The sequence below is a fragment of the Sinocyclocheilus anshuiensis genome, unplaced genomic scaffold (genome assembly GCF_001515605.1).
Source record: "Sinocyclocheilus anshuiensis isolate Anshui unplaced genomic scaffold, SAMN03320099.WGS_v1.1 scaffold454, whole genome shotgun sequence".
Taxonomy (NCBI): Eukaryota; Metazoa; Chordata; class Actinopteri; order Cypriniformes; family Cyprinidae; genus Sinocyclocheilus; species Sinocyclocheilus anshuiensis.
In genome coordinates this window covers 2,538,606-2,558,196 of record NW_015548217.1, presented here as the reverse complement: position 1 = coordinate 2,558,196, position 19,591 = coordinate 2,538,606, and the positions used below count along the sequence as shown (strand labels likewise).

Genomic DNA, 19,591 nt, shown 5'->3' with positions numbered 1-19,591 from the left:
GATTACCTAGTAACCTAGAAGTTACTTGATAATCAGATCGCACATTATTACAACAACACTTACCATATTATCGCAGACGATGCTGTGTATCGCACACCCCAGACTCCACTTGAGTGGAGAATAAAATCAACTGCAGTTGTGCGCGCACTTGTTTGGTTTACACATGAGCAAAGGTGTTTTTTAGGAGTCTAACTTGCAAACGCCAGACCACTGATTCGTCAAACCTGCTTTCCTGCAGTCTGTGTTCTTCTGACTATTTTGTAGTAAGTAACGAATATACTTCGGGGAAATGTATCGGAGTAAAATTATACATTTTAATTAGGAAATGTAGTGGAGTAAAAGTAAAAGTTGGCAGAAATATAAAAACTCAAGTAAAGTACAGATACTCCCAAAAAATACTTAAGTACTGTAACGAAGTATTATTACTTCGTTACAACACACCACTGTTGAGGACACACCTTCTTACTTAACCCCGCCCCCTCTGTCATATAAATACAGAGGCGGCACAAGGAGAGTTTAGAGCTTACATGCTTTTCTCAAAGGAAAGTCTTAGACAGAGTGGACCATATTTAATTCTTCTCATCAGTGCGATATTGCTTCTAAGGATTGATGGTCAGGACAAAAAGCTTTCTCAAGTGTCTCCCTTCTATGCAAGGTAAATTTTTGTAATTTTGTAATATTACTGTTTATATATTTATTGGGGTTATTTTTATTAACTAAAAACCATACAAATATTTTAATTACTTGAAATGTAATAAACAAGTAAAATAACTGAAATAAAATACAATATCTGAAAAACGTAAATGTATTTTATTTCACATAGTTGCTAAGGCATCGTTTCTCATATTATAATTTTTTTTTTCTGTTGAACACAAAATAAAATATTGTAAAGAATGAGGGTAACAAAACAGTTGATGGTAGCCATTGACTTCCATGGTATTTTTTTTCCCATACTACGGAAGTCAATGGCTACCGCCAGCTGTTTGTGGTTACAAACATTCTTCAAAATATCTTCTTTTGTGTTCAACAGAAACAGGTCTGGAATAACATGAAGGGAAATTGTCATTTTTTTGGGTGAACTATGCCTTAAAGCTAAAAAAAAATTGCAAACAAAAACTAATAAAATGACAAAAACACAACAAAATTACTAAAACTTTAACTAAATAAAAATTAAAATTGAAAAATAAAATCTAATTCAAAATATTAACAATACTATATCATGATACTGAACTAACACACACACACACACACACACTACCGCCAGCTGTTTGTGGTTACAAACATTCTTCAAAATATCTTCTTTTGTGTTCAACAGAAACAGGTCTGGAATAACATGAAGGGAAATTGTCATTTTTTTGGGTGAACTATGCCTTAAAGCTAAAAAAAAATTGCAAACAAAAACTAATAAAATGACAAAAACACAACAAAATTACTAAAACTTTAACTAAATAAAAATTAAAATTGAAAAATAAAATCTAATTCAAAATATTAACAATACTATATCATGATACTGAAATAACACACACACACACACACACACACACATATATTGACCTTAGACCTAATGTTTATATATAATACATTTAAATTTATTATAAATTGTGTGCAATTTACATCTCTAGGTCATACCATTATGGAAGTGGCTGTTTTGCTGTTGCTGACTATACCGATGAGCACAACCACTCCAGTGAGACAGACACGGAGGTGTGTGCACTTTCAACACACACACACACACAGACACAGACACAGACACGCACACGCACACGCACACGCACACGCACACACACACACACACACACACACACACACACACAGTATATTCACTGTCACATGTATTTTTAAACAGGACACAGACAGAAAGCCTCTCATTAGTGAAGAGCATACAGAGGTCAAGAGACGTGACCTTGATCGACACTGGCAGAGAGACTCCATCAGTGGAGACCAAAACCACCAGAAAACCAGATTTAAATGCAGCCTCTTCTCTGCTGCTACAAACCATCCTTCAAAAAGCCAGAGAGTAAGTGAGAGCTAAACATGAAAGAATATGAAAGAATATATACTACCGTTCAAACGTTCAGGGTCAGGCTGCATTTATTTGATCAGTAAAAACAGTCATATTGTGAAATATTATTACAATTTAAAATAACTGTTTTCTGTGTGAATACATTTTAAAATGTAATTTATTCCTGTGATCAAAGCTGAATTTTCAGCATCATTACTCCAGTCTTCAGTGTCACATGATCGTCAGAAATCATTCTAATATGCTGATTTGCTGCTGAAGAAACATTTCTGATTATTATCAATGTTGAAAAGTTGCTAAATATTTTTATGGAAACCCCAATACAATAATTTGTTTCAGGATTCTGATGAACCAAAGGTTTAAAAGAACAGCATTTATTATTTGAAGTAGATGTCTCTTATAAATGGTTTCTTCTGTCACTTTTTATAAATTTAATGCATCGTTGCTAAATACAAAAATGTTGTTCTTACGAATATGTTCTTTCAAACCAAAAACTTTTGAATGGTAGTATACATATATAAATATAAACATACACATATTTTGTGTTGTTTTCTTGGGATTGAAGTTAATATCAAATATGAATTACACACATGGATTCACATTTGTCTTGTCTCTCTGCAGAAGGCGAGCAGCTCAAAGAGGTTGTCAGTTTGGGACATGTCAGGTACACAACCTGGCGAGCAAGTTATACCGAATGGGTCAGAGCAACGGAAAAGACGAATCCAAAAAGGCAAATGACCCAACAGGATATGGACGCTAAGAATACACATCACAGATGAGCTTCTGCTCATTCTTCAGAGAACAGAATGTATTTGACTGGTACTGCTCAGGATGTTTCTATATAAAAAAAGAGTTCAAATAAGTTAACTATTTGTATATTGTATTAACTAAGATATTGCATGTCTTTGATAGACTTTGTTTAGGCTGCTCTTATTGTATAAAGGTTATACGTATTCTATTTAAAAATGTAAATAAAGTTGACAAAAGTATAATGAATAAATAACATTTATGGTCTGCAGTTTGTGTTATCCAACAATATAACATAGTTATTTTGCTCTTGTGAATATAAAGGATATCATGGGGCTTTAAAAGTATATATATATATATTAGTGCTGTCAAACGATTAATTGCGATTAATCGCATCCAAAATAAAAGTTTTTGTTTACATAATATATGTATGTGTACTATGTATATTTATGTATATATAAATACACACATATATATACATGATTAAAAATAAAATGTACAAAAAGTGATGAGGGGGACATTTTAGGGGAAACATTTTAGGGCAAAAATGGTGTTGCTGAGCCTCCATCCCAGCCCTAATTTTAATTAAATATTTATTTTATTTGTTAAATAATTAAATCTAAAATCACACAGGTATATAATGTATTTCTTAAATATTATATATATCTTTCAATAATAAAATATAAAAAAACACAAGATAAAAAATTACGTTGTACACTAAATCATGAATCAATATAGTGAGCAACAAGCAATGAGAATTTTGTTGACTGTGATTTTTTAAAAACAACCTACCCAGACAAATCCTTTGTGTAACGTGCAATGAACCGTCTTTTTTCCTCCCCTCACGTGCCTCTCCTCTGTAACCACACCCTGCGCTGGTTACACCTGATTTCTCAGGTAGCCTACACCGAGAGTCTCGAGCGATCCCGCACTTCGTTCGCAGGTGTCATGGACATCACGCGCTGCAGCAGCAGAGCGCTCTGAGGTGAAACTCACGACAAACAGCGACTTCATAAAGTCCATAAACAACGCAAGATGAATGAAAAGGAAGTTGAGGAAGGTGCAGTGGCCCTGATGCCAAAACAGGATCTGGTAGGTCTGTCAGAAAACTGCTTACCGCACCTGTAAGCTACAACCGAAGCACGTCTTTGCCTTGATTTTGTGTTGTTACAAGGATGCTCCGGCCGTTTAATGGTAATTTCTTATGTTATTAATAATGCAAAGAAAGACTGCTTGCAATTCGGTATCGTTTCTATTTAATGCTAGCAATGAGCAGGACTGCAGGGAGTTTCTCTAAAACAACATACCATGGGTTATTATAAGACTGTGCATGTGCTGCTTCATCATTGGTCATATTTTTACCAACTACAATGTAGGCTACATGTTACAGCGCAGTTACAGTGGGTACGGAAAGTATTCAGACCCCCTTAAATTGTTCACTAGCAAATGGCTGCAATATAACAAAGAGTGAAAAATTTAAGGGGGTCTGAATACTTTCCGTACCCACTGTACATCTGTTGTACTTTTTAATGTATTTTAAGTGTTTAAAATATATTATGATTTTGTGGTGGCCTTTGTTTTAAAGGGAGCACATTAAAACCCCTATTTACATATACAGTAAAGTTTAAAAAATATATTTTTGTTTTCAGATTTCCATCTGTTGTTTATATATAAAGTGACTTACAAGCTAAAAGAAATGATGACATAAACAGGGTAAAACATTAATTTTCAATTGTATGGATTTTAAATTCCATATTCTACTTAAGTAATCCAATTCTAATCAATGTATTCAATTTTAGTAGGTTGAATTTTACAGTATACACAAAGACACACACGTTGGTTTTTATGAAAGTGAAAAACCATCCTAGCATGGTGACCCATACTAGGAATTAGTGCTCTGCATTTATCCCATCCTTATGGTTTACAGGGACTCTCCATAGGCATAATGGTATTTTCTATCACCCTACAACGAAATCTACCCCTCACAGGAAACTTTGTGCATTTTTAGATTTTCAAAAAAACTCATTGTGTATGATTTGTAAGCCTTTTTAATTACGGGGACACCAAAAGTGTCCTCATAAATCAGCTTCATGTTGGAATACCTATGTCATACCCATGTCATTATACAAATTTGTGTCCTCATAAACCACAAAAACAAGCGCACCCACATCATTTCATTCAAAGTTGCATTCATTAAATAATTAATTCTCAGAAGATGTACCTTGAACAGTTTAAAGTTCTTATCCCATTTATCCAAAAAGAATTACCCCATATTACCCCTCTGAAGAATATTAGTAGTTATTTGTACTGTGCATGAATAAAGTTTGTGCTTTGGTGTTTCAGTGTTCCAGACAAACACTGCAGGGACACCAAACACAAAGTTCTTATAGTCTAAATAAGTGATGAGGTTCTATAAAGGGTAAACTGGTCTGGCTTGCTTTCTTGATGAAAGGAGTGGGTGGGGACCTAATGATGAAATTACAAATGGAGTCGGGGTAAAGTGAGCCATTTAACCTATAGTTTTGTGACTGATGAAATCAAATAGATAAGATGATAACACATTAAATTAAGTTTTCATTCGTTAACTATTAGGCTATTAGTTTGCATGAACTCACAATGAACAATGCTTCTTTATCTTTTCACCTCAAGTATGAATATTTCACCCAAAGGTCACCCACAAATAAATACTTGCTGAAAATCGACTCTCTCTGAGGCCAGCTAAAATGTAGATGAGTTTGTTTCTTCATCGAAAATGTGTTCCATCACTTGCTCACCAATGGATCCTCTGCAGTGAATGGGTGCCGTCAGAATGAGAGTCCAAACAGCTGATAAAAACATCACAATAATCCACACAACTCCTGTACATCAATTAACGTCTTGTGAAGGGAAAAGCTGCATGTTTCTAAGAAACACTTGTGGATTATTGTGATGTTTTTATCAGCTGTTTGGACTCTCATTCTGACGGCACCCATTCACTGCAGAGCATCCAGTGGTGAGCAAGTGATGCACTGCTTAATTTCTCCAAATCTGTTTCGATGAAGAAACAAGCTCATCTCTACATGTTGGGAGGCCTGAGGATGAGTTAAATTTAAGCAAATTTTTGGGTGAAATATTTCCTTAATATTATTCATTGTTAATTTGAACATTTATTTATACAGTTTAAAAATAAAAAAGTTGCAGTTCTTAATATTAATCAATGCACTGTGAACTAACATGAACATGCAATGAACAACTTTGCTTCTACTAACATTAACAACAATTTATGAAATACTTTAAAAAGTATTTGCTCATTATTAGTTCATATTAGCTATTGCATTTACTAATGTTAATGAATGAGATACTTCTGTAAATGTATTGATTTTAGAGCTGGATTCCAAAATTATTGAAGAAGAGAGTGTGCACGACATTTGTGGAGGACTCTTTCAGGTAAGATGGTTGACTATTCAGTATTGAGTATCCAGTATCTCTTCTGTAGAACAGTCAGAACACAAGTCCTCCGTCTGTTCTTTTGTAGCAATGGCGGTCGGTGTCAGTGTGGGGCCACGCGGGACTCCCATCCTTCAGTGGCCTTGGGCGATTACTTCAGCACGGCCATCGTCAGTCACTGGGATAGCACACAGCACTCCTCCGAGCAGCCCACAGATGCCTATGGAGAGCTGGAGTTTGCTGGGGCCGGCAAGAGACACAGCTATGTGAGTTTCTCATGCATATGTTCAAATTAATGGCACTGTGGCAGTAGTGAGCCTGGATGAATCCTGTATGAGCTTTTTATAAAACAAAAAACGTAGATACTAGTGATATGGATCACATGGATAATAAATAATTACACTTTGGTAAACAAGTACAGAGAAAAAAAAATAAAAAAAAAATAAAATATATATATATATATATATACACAGTGCTAGCCAAAATTATTAGAACACTAGTATTTTCACCAGCTAAAAATGGTTAAGTCAGTTATTTCTATCTTTGGATGTAGTGTGTCAGTAGGAAATATCAGTTTACATTTCCAAGCATTCATTTTGCCATTAATTTTAATAATCCAGTGAGATTTTTGTTTGCACAAGGAGTCTGACAACAGCCAGTGCTCTGATCTCATCATCATCCAGTCTGTCCGGAATGACATGAAGAAACAGAGCAAACTGAGTAAACATCTCCAAGATGCTTCAAGAGACCTTCCTGCAAAGCTACAGTACTGTTAAAACTTTTAGGCACTTGTGTAAAAATGCTGTAAATTGAGGATGCTGTCAAAAATAATGTCATAATATAGATTTTCTTTATCAATTACCTTCTATTAACTAAATGTAATCAATGTTTGGTGTGACCATCCTTTGCGTTTAAAGGTGCTGTATGTAAGTTTTTGACTCTACTAAAGCTAATTGAAAATAGCCATTTTTCAGATCTCTTGACCTGTAGCTGGCGCTGTAACCAAATTTGGTATTTGCCTTCAGATCATGGCAACGATGAAGGGTACAACGTTTTGTTTCAAGAGATTGAAGTACTGCCAAGATACGGTCTCTAATCCAATCAACATTGTTAACTTAATCTTAAAGGTGCTGTATGTAAGTTGTTGACTCTACTAAATCATAAAAATACCATAATATGTTTGCAGATATTTAAGAAACATGCTAGGTTAACATACTTGTTTATCTGAAAAACAATGCTACAGTCAGTTATTTTCCTTTGAAAATGTACGTTCCGGGCCGGAATGTCTGTCTTTGTTTTGGTCTGTGTAACGCACCCACTGCCAGTTTACGCAATTGTATTTCGGCACCCCGGGTTGCCAGTTGGCGGAAAATACAACGTATTTAATTTCATTCATCGTTATGTGCACTCGTTCCTGTTGGTGTCGTCAATCTGGCAACCTGCGTGTACATCAAGTCTGAGGAGGAGGGGCCGGGTGAAAAAAACCCTCTCCATTATTTTAAATTTGGACTGCAATACCTAGTTCAACCACTCGGTGTCAATCCTACATACAGCACCTTTAAATCCGCTCTCTGACTTTCAAAACCTCTTGAATATTGATCCAGACCTTCTTGAAAAGATGCCTTTTCTGGTAGAACATGTCACTTAGGGCTGCACGATAAATCGCATGCGATATTTAATGCGCATCTTGTCAGTAAAGCCGGTTCTTTAATCAGCAGTAAATCTCCATCACGTGCGGACTTTCACATGGAGCAGCATTAATTACACAGAGCCGTTGTTCACCGACAAGCTGCGTAAAACATGCTCAAAATATGATCGTGGTTTTGCGCAGCTAGTCAGTGAACAACGGCTCTGTGTGGTTAATGCTGCTCCATGTGAAAGCCCGCACTTGATGGAGATTTACCACTTATTAAAGAACCGGCTTCATAAACGAGTTCTGCAGAGTTTTGTTCCAACCCTGCTCCAACACACACACCATGTAGTTTTCAAATAAGCCTGAAGAACTTGATTGGTTGGATAAGGTGTGTTTAATTAGGGTTGAATCTAAACTCTGCAGGGCTCTGACCCTCCAGGAATGGAGTTTGACACCCCTGCGTGAACTTGTGCGTAGTTTTTCAGGTAGCTTTGCAGGTAGGTTTCTTGAAGCATCTTGGAGACGTTGCCACAGTTCTCTGCATGAACCAATCACAGCCGAATATAACCAGTCATATTGCGATGGAGGCGTTGCCTCCTCTCACATGACTTTCCCCCATTCATTCTAAATTACACCCCACTAAACCCACGGCACGCTAAGTGGTCTTTGTTGTAAGTCTATGGACCGAAGGGAGGCAAGCCTCCACTGTAACTTTACCCACGGGTGTCGCTGTTGGACAGTATTTTTGTAATATCGATTATTTTCTCATCCAACTATATATGTATATACAGTATATGTATATACAAATTAGATTCACAATTTTTTTTTAAATTAATATTAATTTAAATTTCTTTTTGTGTAATTTACAGTTGCTTTTTGGATTTTATTCTAGTTTTGTTCTTAATCCCCTTCTTTTTATAATTATAAAAAGGTTTATGTTTTCACTTGTTTAGATTAATTAATGTTCAATCAAATACTAAATAATTATTATTTATAGAATAAATTTTTTGGTCTGTGACGAGGGCAAAAAAAAAATTCTTCACATTAGAAGTATTTGATAAGCAGCAAAAATAATTGTGATTGTAAACAGTGTACAGTTTTAATTTGACAGAAAATTTGGCAATAGTTGAAGAAACAACCATATGTTGCGTGATTGTTCTTGTAATTTACAGTTGCTTTCACCTTTAATTCTTTCATTTTTTTTACTAATTAACTAAGTTTTAGTTCATCTAAATCTTGGCATAAAAAAGCAACAAAAATAATTGTCATGGTAAAAAGTGTATCGTTTTAATTAGACTTTTATATAACAAAAAAGTTTGAATAAAAATCAACCCCTACGACATAAAAATTGTCCGTAGTTAAAGAAACGTTACAGTACAAAACGTATAGTTGTTTTTACTCTTTGATTCCTGTTTTCATCTTAATCTTTCTTTTTATTCCAGTTCTTGCGTCTCTCCAGCACCACAGATCCTTTTGTGGTCTTTGATATCATGAGACAACACTGGAAACTGGGGCTGCCCAACCTGGTGGTGTCAGTGGTTGGCGGTGAAGGAAGGTTAAAGGTCAAGAGCTGGGTGCGAGAGGTCTTGAGGCAGGGGCTGGTTAAAGCGGCACAGAGTACAGGTGTCATATTCTCCCCTCACATAATATTATTCATTTATTCTTCATTCATTTTCACATTCATTTATGCTACTTTCACAATGGTGTTACTAAGTGTTGATATCTGAGTAGACGGCTTAGATCTCCAGACATGCTTGTTTTAAGAACCTGTTAGTTGTTTTGTCCTCTTATTTGTGAAGAAGTTTGTATGCCATGTGACTTTTTGTTTGTAGATGTCACCTGAAATGCATGAGGAGAAAACCACAGTGAATTTACATAGTGACTGGCATTGCAAGCAATTATATGAATCATACATTCATCTTTATACTAACTGCAAGCCATCAAAGGCCCAGCTACCCTGACACAAATTCAAGCTGAACTAATTATTTCATCAATGTCAGGGTTATGTCAGGAAAGTTGCTCAACAGGCTCTTCTCTGTGTGAATATAGTCCCAAAAAAAAAGTCATGTAAATGTAAAAATAATAATTATATTGATACAGAAATGTAAACATGTAAATGAATAAAGGAAATGTAAATCTTATAATATATTAATTAAATTAATTATTAATTATGACCAGTAAATGTCCTTAATTTAATTACATTTACATTACAGTTTTTGAATTTAACAGACACTTTTATCCAAAGTCACAAGGAACAAAGCAATTTGTGAAAGAACCAATAATATTTGTAATATACAATGCCAGATTTATTGGACAGCTAGATTAAGAAGCAAGCCTGTTACACTGCCAGTGTACCAGCTTATGAATTTACACATGGTTTGTCTTCAAGCATATTAGAAACACCAGATAGACATGTAAAGAACATTGATTTTCACTACAGGGTTCTTTAAATTAGATTCTGGCCACAACTGGGAGCCAGGGGAGTGAGATCATTAGGGGTGTGATGTGCTTTCTCTTTGGCTGAACTTCTCTGGCAATTAAAAAAGTTAATTTTGGATTTTGGATGTATAGGAGCGTGGATCATAACCTCAGGGCTGAGGGAAGGCATCGGCAAGTGTGTAGGAGAGGCAGTGAGAGATCACGCTACCGCAGTGTCTTCTGTCAATTTAAATAAAGTGGTTCCTATAGGCATTGCTCCTTGGGGAATGGTACATAATCGCCTGCAGCTCGTTGACCCTGAGGTAACTCTGCTTATGGTGCAGTACTAGCATACTTAACACTAAATATTTTACCCTTGATACAAATGAACACATTGAAAATAAACATTCTTCTATACCATCACTATTTGAACTTTGGTCAAAGTCGAGAACCAAAATTGTTGTATAAAATATGTACAAGTACAGATTTTTTTTATGAATGAATTGTTATTAACTGAAAAAATATAGTGATGCTCTTTTTGAGCAAATGAAGAGGTATATGATCATATCATATATATACAGTGGGTACGGAAAGTATTCAGACCCCCTTAAATTTTTCACTCTTTGTTATATTGCAGCCATTTGCTAAAATCATTTAAGTTAATTTTTTTTCCTCATTAATGTACACACAGCACCCCATATTGACAGAAAAACACAGAATCGTTGACATTTTTGCAGATTTATTAAAAAAGAAAAACTGAAATATCACATGGTCCTAAGTATTCAGACCCTTTGCTGTGATACTCATATATTTAACTCAGGTGCTGTCCATTTCTTCTGATCATCCTTGAGATGGTTCTACACCTTCATTTGAGTCCAGCTGTGTTTGATTATACTGATTGGACTTGATTAGGAAAGCCACACACCTGTCTATATAAGACCTTACAGCTCACAGTGCATGTCAGAGCAAATGAGAATCATGAGGTCAAAGGAACTGCCTGAAGAGCTCAGAGACAGTTTTTTACAGGTTTTTTACTTGTGCTCTTCAAGGCTTCATTTATTTGATCAAAAATACAGGAAAAAATGTAATATTGTGAAATATTATGATGTAAAATAACGTTTTTCTATTTTAATATAAATTAAAATCTAATTTATTCCTGTGATGCAAAGCTGAATTTTCAGCATCATTACTCAAGTCTTCAGTGTCACATGATCTTCAGAAATTATTCTAATATGCTGATTTATTAACAATATACAATAGACATGCTATGTACTTCAGAAATAGTAAGAGTAGTTTGTTAGTATGCCATTCCAAAATATCCATTTAAATAGACTATTCACTCAAGAGCAAAAATCATACTCCAATTTGTAGATAAACTAGCACTGCACATTGCATTTTGCATATGGTTCACAGTCTTTCAGAAAAACAGTGTCTTTCTCTTTCTCTTAGGGAAGTTTCCCCGCTAAGTATTTTGTCCAAAACGCTCCACGAGGCACCTGCTCTCTGGATAATAACTACAAGGCTTTCCTTCTGGTGGACGATGGGACCGAAGGACGTAAAGGTGGGGAGGTCTGTTTCAGAGGCCGCCTGGAGGATTACATTTCACATCAGCGCCCAGGTACAAAATTAAACCGAATAGCACTCTGCTCTTCTTAGGCAGGATCCAGAAATGTTCATGATACACTTGTTTAATAAAATATTACTGATGTAGAGTTGACTTTACATTGCTTGGTTTCATTGCAGTTATTTCACTGAACAGACTTGTAACAGGCTAACCAGCAAACCTTGGTTTAATAAGGGAGAGGTTTTGGCCACCTAAAGGTCATTTTGAGCTATTGCAAGAGAAGACAAAGCTTTAAGTATAAAGGCAACAAAGCTTATCAAATGAAACATTAACCATAGTCAACGAAAATGAATTTATTAATAATGTTTAATATGTATAAACGTATTATGTGTTTTATGTATATGGTAAGATCTCTTTAATGAAAGCAACAGGGATTTCATACTCACTGCGGTTGCTTAAATATGTCATCTCAGCAGGCAGTGCAAGCATTGACATTCCTGTTCTGAATATGCTGATATCTGGACAGGTTTCCATGGTGGAGGTGAGCAGATTACAATTATATTAAACAAAACTTCCTCTGTCCTACATCTGAAAGGGATAGTTCACCCAAAAAATGAAAATTTGCTATTAATTTACTCACCCTCAGGCCATTCAAGATGTAGGTGACTTTTTTCTTCAGTAGAATAGTAAAGAAGATTATGAGCTGAAACCACAGCCCTTGGTGATTCATATAATGCAAGTCAGCAGATACCAGCACTTGAGAGTCAAAAAAGCATATAGAGGCAAGATAAAATGAATACCCATGGCTCCTGATGATATATTGAGGTCTTTTGAAGTGAAACGATTGGTCTGTGCAAGAAACTGAACATTATTTAAAACATTATTGCCTGTAATCCACAGCCTCAAGCAAACGGTCAGGAGTGACGTCCGGTTCACGAATGAATCATTCTTTTGAACTGGTTCTTTTTGGTGAACTGGATGAACCAGTTCATCAAATCACACTAAATCATCTGAAACAATTCGCGGCTCGCAGCACAGATCTACAAGGTACTCAATCAAAAGTCACTTTTGGATCTGCCTGACAGTCACTTCGACTTGAAATGAGTACTTGAATGAAGGGGCGAAATTAGATTTTTTGTTTTGTTTTGTATATGTTTCTAAAAAGATGAGCCGATGAAGTTTTTTCACTTCATATGTTTTAGCTTGGGCTGCCCTCGACTAAAGATTTTTCTGGTCGACTATTAGTCGATCATTTGAAGCATTAGTCGACTAATCGCACGTTTATTAATAAACCATTTAAATAATAATAATGAGCCTTGTTTGTCTACATAGCCTAATAAGTGCTCAAGCGCACACATAAAGCTTGCCACAGCGCACCGGCAGAAGTAATGATTATGAATTTGTCAGGGAAAAACAGTAAGGAGGCTGCATTAACATTTTAATAATTTGATAAACTAGTGCTTTCTTTGTTTTCGGCTTAAGAGATGAAGTCGGCGACACCGACTCGTCAATTGGTTTATTTGAAAGTAGACATTTCACTTTCTATAGATATGTTTTCATATCTGTATGTCAAGTATACATGGAGTATCATGCTCAAGTTCACAGAGACCGAGACGGCAGAAAGCGCATTGTGTTGCTTTCATTATTTTACAAAAGCGCAATGTTTTGTTGTTATTATGAGTGCACACAAATTAACGTAGAGTCGCATTATTCTTATCTGTATGACCAAAAATGACAGAGTATTTTAAGAGCAAGTGAGCGCACCGGCGCCGCCATCTGTCACACAGACACTGAATAGCGCACATTTCTCTAGGTTAACATAAGATTGAGCGGCCATGTAAAGTTGCTAATACTTACATATTTCAGATGATATATTTGAGTTTGATGAATGGTAGGAGAGCGTTAGGATGTCCTGCCCGATGTATTACCACATAGACCAGCCGATTAACAATCTGACCGTCACGGACTGCGTGACTTCGCAAATGTAAAAGTTTTTTTCTGTGACTAATAACATTTTGGTTGACTAAGCCTCTTCTAGTCGACTAAATGTTAGTCGACTATTAGGGGGCAGCCCTAATTTTAGCCATGTAAAACATCAGCGTTTCATATCATTATTGGGTCCTCCAGTAATATATCTATGTATGTGACATCATTGCGTGAACCAGTTTGGGGAAAAGAATCAGATTCCTGAGGCTGTGGATTACATTAATAATGTTCAGTTTCTTGCACAGACCAATTGTTTTGCTTCATAATACCTCAATATATATTGTCAGGAGTCACAGGTATCAATTTTGTCTTGTCTGTGTATGCGTTTTTGACTCTCAAGTGCCGGTAGCCTCTAACTTGCCTTTTATGAATCACCAAGTACCATGGTTTTAGCTAAGAATCTTCTTTACTATTCTACCGAAGGAAAAAAAAAAGTCACCTATATTTTGCACCGAGGGTGAGTAAATTAATAGCCATTTTTCATTTTTGAGCAAACTACCCCTTTAGTTGCTCTCTTACCATGTTTCTTCATCTCAGGCATTAGAAATCTCTCTGAAGAATTCAATGCCCTGGTTGGTCCTGGCTTGTTCGGGTGGGCTTGCTAATCTTGTGAGCGACATTGTGGAGAATGTGCAATCTGTTCCGATGTCTGCGTTTGGAGGAGCAGAGGAGGAGGAAGGGTCTTCCAACATGGAGCTTAGAGAACGAATAACCATGAAAGTAAAGAAACACTTTCCTTCAGAGCAAGACATGGACAAGCTTGTTGATAAGGTAAATGTCACGCTCTGTACTTAATCAAACATAAATAATGATGAACAACAAATTGACTTTCTTTTTGAATCACTGTATAAAAATAAAATAATGATGTTGTTATCTTTCTAAAGTCATCCCCTCTGTAATTTGGCTCCAAATGTCAGGTGAAAATTGTCATTTTGAACCCCCTCTACAAAATAGTGGATTACTTGGTAAATTTTAAGCCATGATATTTAATATTATTTTTTTTTTTCATTCACTTATGTGATTAATTCACCTGAAAAGCAAAAAACAGTCATAATTTTTAGTTGGACCTCTGGTTAAGTTGACATGTCACAGGCATGTTTTTTTTTTAAGCACTGATTTTTTTTTCTTGCTGCTTGTCTGGCTTCTGAAAGGTTTTAAGCATCTACCAGAACAAAGACCTCATCTCCATTTATCACGCAGAAGGAGTGGATGATTTTGACACTGTGATGCTTAAAGTGCTTGTTCAAGGTAGATTTAAACTGGTTGTTGCAGTGTTTGTGTCACTTTAACTTCTAACCTTTTCTGTCTACAGTGTACTTTGATGTTTATACATTTCATATATTTTTAATCTACATCATTTTGCTGTGTGTATGTGTTAGCGAGTAAACAGCGGGTTTCGGTGTCTACTAACCCCTATGTTGATGAGTTGAAGTTGGCTGTAACCTGGAACAGAGTGGACATTGCCAAGAGTGAACTGTTCAGTGGAAACATCGACTGGAAGGTACAGTAGAGAATTGTGAGAAATATTCAATTAGCTTCTGAACTAAGGCAAGTTGTTGAGTGTTACTGTAGTTCAAACAGCACAGCATGGCACTAAAAGGGCCAAGGTCTTGGGTTTGATTCCCAGGATGAACTGAATAAATGTACACATTGAATGAAGAGTCACTTTGGATAAAAGCATCTGCCAAATTCATAAATCTAAGTGGCAAAACAGAAAGTGTCATTCACATAAATGACTTAATGTCCTGTACTTTATTTTGTTTTTACATTTTTATGTACACTACTGTTCAAAACGTTGGGGTCAATAATAAAGAAATGAATATTTTTATTCAGCAAGGACACATTAAATTGATCAAAAGTGGCAGTAAAGACATTTGTTGTTGCAAAACATTTCAATTTAATTTTGTACTTTTGAACTTTCCATTAATCAAAGAATCCTGAAAACATTTCGGTTTCCACAAAAATATTAAGCAGCACACCAATATTAATAAGCAGAAGTTTTCAACAGTTGATAATAATAACGTTTCTTGAGCAGCAAATCAGAATGATTTCTGAAGGATCATGTGACACTGAAGACTGGAGAAATGATGCATCACAGGATTAAATCGCACTTTAAATTATATTAAAATAGAAAACCGTTATTTTAAATTGTAGTAATATTTCACAGTATTACTGTTTTTACTGTATTTCTGATCAAATAAATGCAGCCTTGGTGGCAGAAGAGACGTCTTTTAAAAAATCTTACCACCCCAAACTTGAATGGTAGTGTATCTTTTGAGAGGTTATGGTACTATTAAATATGCTTTAACTGATTGACCAACTCATTCCATATTTCTCCACATTTCAGACTGATCAATACATTTGAGCACAGGAATTTAGGACCAATCACAAAACCATTCCTTGCATTCATATTAAAAATGTCCACTACTAATCTTTTATGCGTTATGTGATGTGAATGATTGACGTTGTTATATTTGGACATAAACAGTATGAAGATCTTGAAGTATCCATGACTGATGCCCTGGAGAACGATAAACCCCAGTTTGTGCGTCTCTTCATTGACAACGGTCTAAACATTTTGAACTACCTGACTTACGGCCGACTGGAGGGTCTTTACGACTCCATCTCTAAAACCTCCCAGGCCGGCATGCTGCTGCAGCATCTCCTGGAAGAGCGCATAAACGAGTCCAATGATCAGACGTGCCATGTCAGCCTTTATGAGGTGAGATCTGGAAATGGACAAATATCGGCAGGTTAATTAGTCTGTCACCAATTCATAGTAACACCCACCTGCAGGCAGTTTCCTGATTATTTACACCTCCAGGCCATCTAAGATGTACAAGACTTTTTTTCAGCTGAAGAGAAATGAAGGTTCCCTTTCATGGGAACTTCGAACTGCGTCCTCTGGGTTTCCCATAGCGACCCCTAGAGGACGCAGTGTCTCGTTCCCTACTCAGGGAACCATGGTTACATAAGTAACCTGAGACGTTTTAGAAGAAAACATTCCAGGATTTTTCTCCATCTAATGCAAGTGAACATGGCTCAATAGAGATCATTTTTGATTAAATAATCTTATTTCAAACAGAAAACAAGATTATTTTGCTTACCCCATTGGCAGATTATTTTGCTTGTTTCAAGCAAAAACTCGCTTAATTTTGACTTATTTTTTCTGAAAACAAGACAATAATTTTTACTTGTCTAGAAAATCCTTCTTGATTTAAGAATTTTTAGATGTTTTGGCTGGAAACAAGACAAAAAATCTAAGATAGAAAAGCATTTTTTGCAGTGTGTGTAAATTAGATAAATAATGTAAGGCTATTTATTTTGTTTAATAAAAGAACAAGGTGTTCTTTTATTAAAGAACACTGTGTTCTTTAATAACAAAACAAGGTGTTATTTTTTCAAGGTGTAAGACCTATTCTATAGGAAAGGTGACCTAAAATTACTTCTGTTGTGATCTGGCGCTATATATAAAATACAATTAACTTGACCTTCAAGGGGGGCCGGGGGGGCCGTTGGGGGGCGGGACATCCCCCTAATATAATGGTTGACCTGAGGGTGAGTAAAGACTCGTTCAGCCTGTCAGCCCAAATCCAATTTTTGTGCAAGTCCGATTGAAATCCGATCATATTTAAATAGTCTGAACGGCGACGAACTACATGAAATCCGATTTTTGCAAATCCGTTTCGAGCTACATTCGTATGTGGTTTCAAATCCTATTCAAATCGCGTTCCTGGAAATCCGTTTCAGTCTGACCGCTCAGATCGGATTTAGCCTAGCTTTTTCACGCCACGTAAAACGTCAAGACGTTTTTGTAGAAAACATAATGAAAGTCTTTACAGAAACAAGCTTGTGTTGTTGCGAACTGCAAGTCAAGCGGAAAAAGACAATATACTGCTAGTATACTCACCTCTTTGAGTTTTGAAACCAGCGGAGATGGCAGCACGAAATAAAGCCGCACATTCCAGCTTCCTGCGTTTTTCGTCGCTGCCATCTTTCATAAGATGAAATCCATACTAATAAGAATCCAGCACATCGTCATTGCAAACTGCATTGCTGTTATTGTTGTTTTTAGCATTGGTATAACAACATTCCGTAAAACGAAAGAGCGCTTATGGACACACAAATCGGATATGAACCGTTGCAATACACTGTGTGGACAGTCAGTTATTCAAATCAGATTCCATCCAGATATGCACAAAATCGGATTTGGGCTGACAGTCTGAACGAGGCTTAAATAGAGTAAATAATCAGGAAATTTCATTATTGGGTGAACTGTTCCTTTAAAGGGATAGTTTTAACGCAAAAAAGGAAATTGCCATTTACTCACCCTCATGTCATTCCAAACCTGTGAGATTTTCGTTAGTCTTCAGAACACAAATGAAGCATGTTTTAGTTTCCACCATTACCAGTGAGATTTGTTCTTGCGCATCAGTGTTCACTGATCAATGTTTATATATGTAAATAAAGCCTAAATTCAATTTGTTCATGATAAGTGATCGGGTCTCTTTAGTCAATTTGGACTCCCATTCATATGGATTTGTTTTATAATCTCTTTATGAATGCTTTGAAGTGTCAAAGAGTTAGTTGCATATCAATGGAAGTACAGAAATTTCTCAGATTTCATTAAAAATATCTTCATTTTCATTTTTGGGTGAACTATGCCTTTAAGAAAACTCCTAACGTGCTGTTTAACTTGTTATATTCATATTCTTGGCTCATCCGCTTGCCTGTATAAAGTGTGCATCAACAGTAAGGTGTGTCCTGAATTTTAATTAGACACATTAAGCGTTTTAGAATGTTCTGCTGTTTTTAGTGAGAGGTGATCTAAATATTTGTGGCTGAAAACAAAAGGAACTGACTAGAGAGCTGCAGTTCTATGGATGTTTTGCGCACCAGTCATGACTAAAAACCGTGAATGAATATGTGCTGTTGTAAATGTCACCGATTTCTCATCCTACTGTAGGTGAGTCAGCTGCTGGAGGATCTTTTGGGAGAGGTGTGCCAGCCCTTCTACAGGTCTGTACTCTGTGTGGATGCAGCATCTACCAAAAGAAAAGCTTTGAAGGTACCAGACCTCACTTTAGTTCAGTATAATTTGAAAATGAGTTTTTTTGCATTGTCTGCTCAGTACCTAAAAATGAAATGTCCGTTGTCTTTGAATACCGCCCTTCAGAAGGCATGCAAGGTCCTGAAGGAGGAGTGCTTATATCGGCAAAACATGTGTAAGGACCCGTGGTTATGTCTCTTCCTCTGGGCGGTGCTGCAGAACCGTGGTGAAATGGCGATCCTCTGCTGGGAAATGGTAACGTGCTGCTGTAGTTATTGTGATATTGTTAGGGATGCGCAATATATCAGTTATGGGCTGATTTGAGAGATTTTTTTTATTTTATCATTATCGGTTGATATTGGATATTTAATTGATCATGCTAATTTCCCCTGTTTTTATATTTAGATTACGTTTGAACACTCAAAGTTAACCTTCAAGTAAATAAAAATAATTTAATAACTGGCAGATGTAAATAAATGTCAATTTTCCATACATTGCGCCTGTGTGATTGTCTATTATGACTAAATGTAAACTGTATTGTTGCAAGCTCTCTATATAAAGTTGGATATATATTATATCCAACTTTATCCGCTTACATACAGTTTACTCGCGTAAAATGATTCACAAGTTTACCCTTACATATAATCTGATTGAGCAAATAGTCAGCATATTTTGGCGTGCTGCCCTTGAACCCAGAGAACTCCCCCATCTCTAGAATGGGATGAGAATAGAGTTAGGTAAGTAGGC

The 19,591-nt window shown here is 36.1% G+C and overlaps 1 protein-coding gene across 6 annotated transcripts in view; it reads left to right on the top strand.

The window, feature by feature from the left end:
- The first annotated feature begins 3,629 nt into the window (after positions 1-3,629).
- Positions 3,630-19,591, top strand: part of LOC107654014 (transient receptor potential cation channel subfamily M member 4-like) — a 32,280-nt gene continuing 16,318 nt past the window's right edge. For 3 of the 6 annotated variants that reach the window (XM_016440891.1, XM_016440890.1, XM_016440892.1), the window contains exons 1-13: positions 3,635-3,859; positions 6,132-6,193; positions 6,282-6,459; positions 9,269-9,449; positions 10,398-10,567; positions 11,694-11,862; positions 12,282-12,349; positions 14,332-14,565; positions 14,946-15,042; positions 15,174-15,295; positions 16,283-16,516; positions 18,761-18,862; positions 18,971-19,099. In XM_016440891.1, coding sequence (XP_016296377.1) covers positions 3,803-3,859; positions 6,132-6,193; positions 6,282-6,459; positions 9,269-9,449; positions 10,398-10,567; positions 11,694-11,862; positions 12,282-12,349; positions 14,332-14,565; positions 14,946-15,042; positions 15,174-15,295; positions 16,283-16,516; positions 18,761-18,862; positions 18,971-19,099 — 1,803 coding nt within the window. In that variant the 5' untranslated portion in view covers positions 3,635-3,802. Of the gene's footprint in view, positions 3,860-6,131; positions 6,194-6,281; positions 6,460-9,268; positions 9,450-10,397; positions 10,568-11,693; positions 11,863-12,281; positions 12,350-14,331; positions 14,566-14,945; positions 15,043-15,173; positions 15,296-16,282; positions 16,517-18,760; positions 18,863-18,970; positions 19,100-19,591 lie in introns of all 6 variants that reach the window. The other 3 variants (XM_016440893.1, XM_016440889.1, XM_016440888.1) reach the window with 3 other exon arrangements.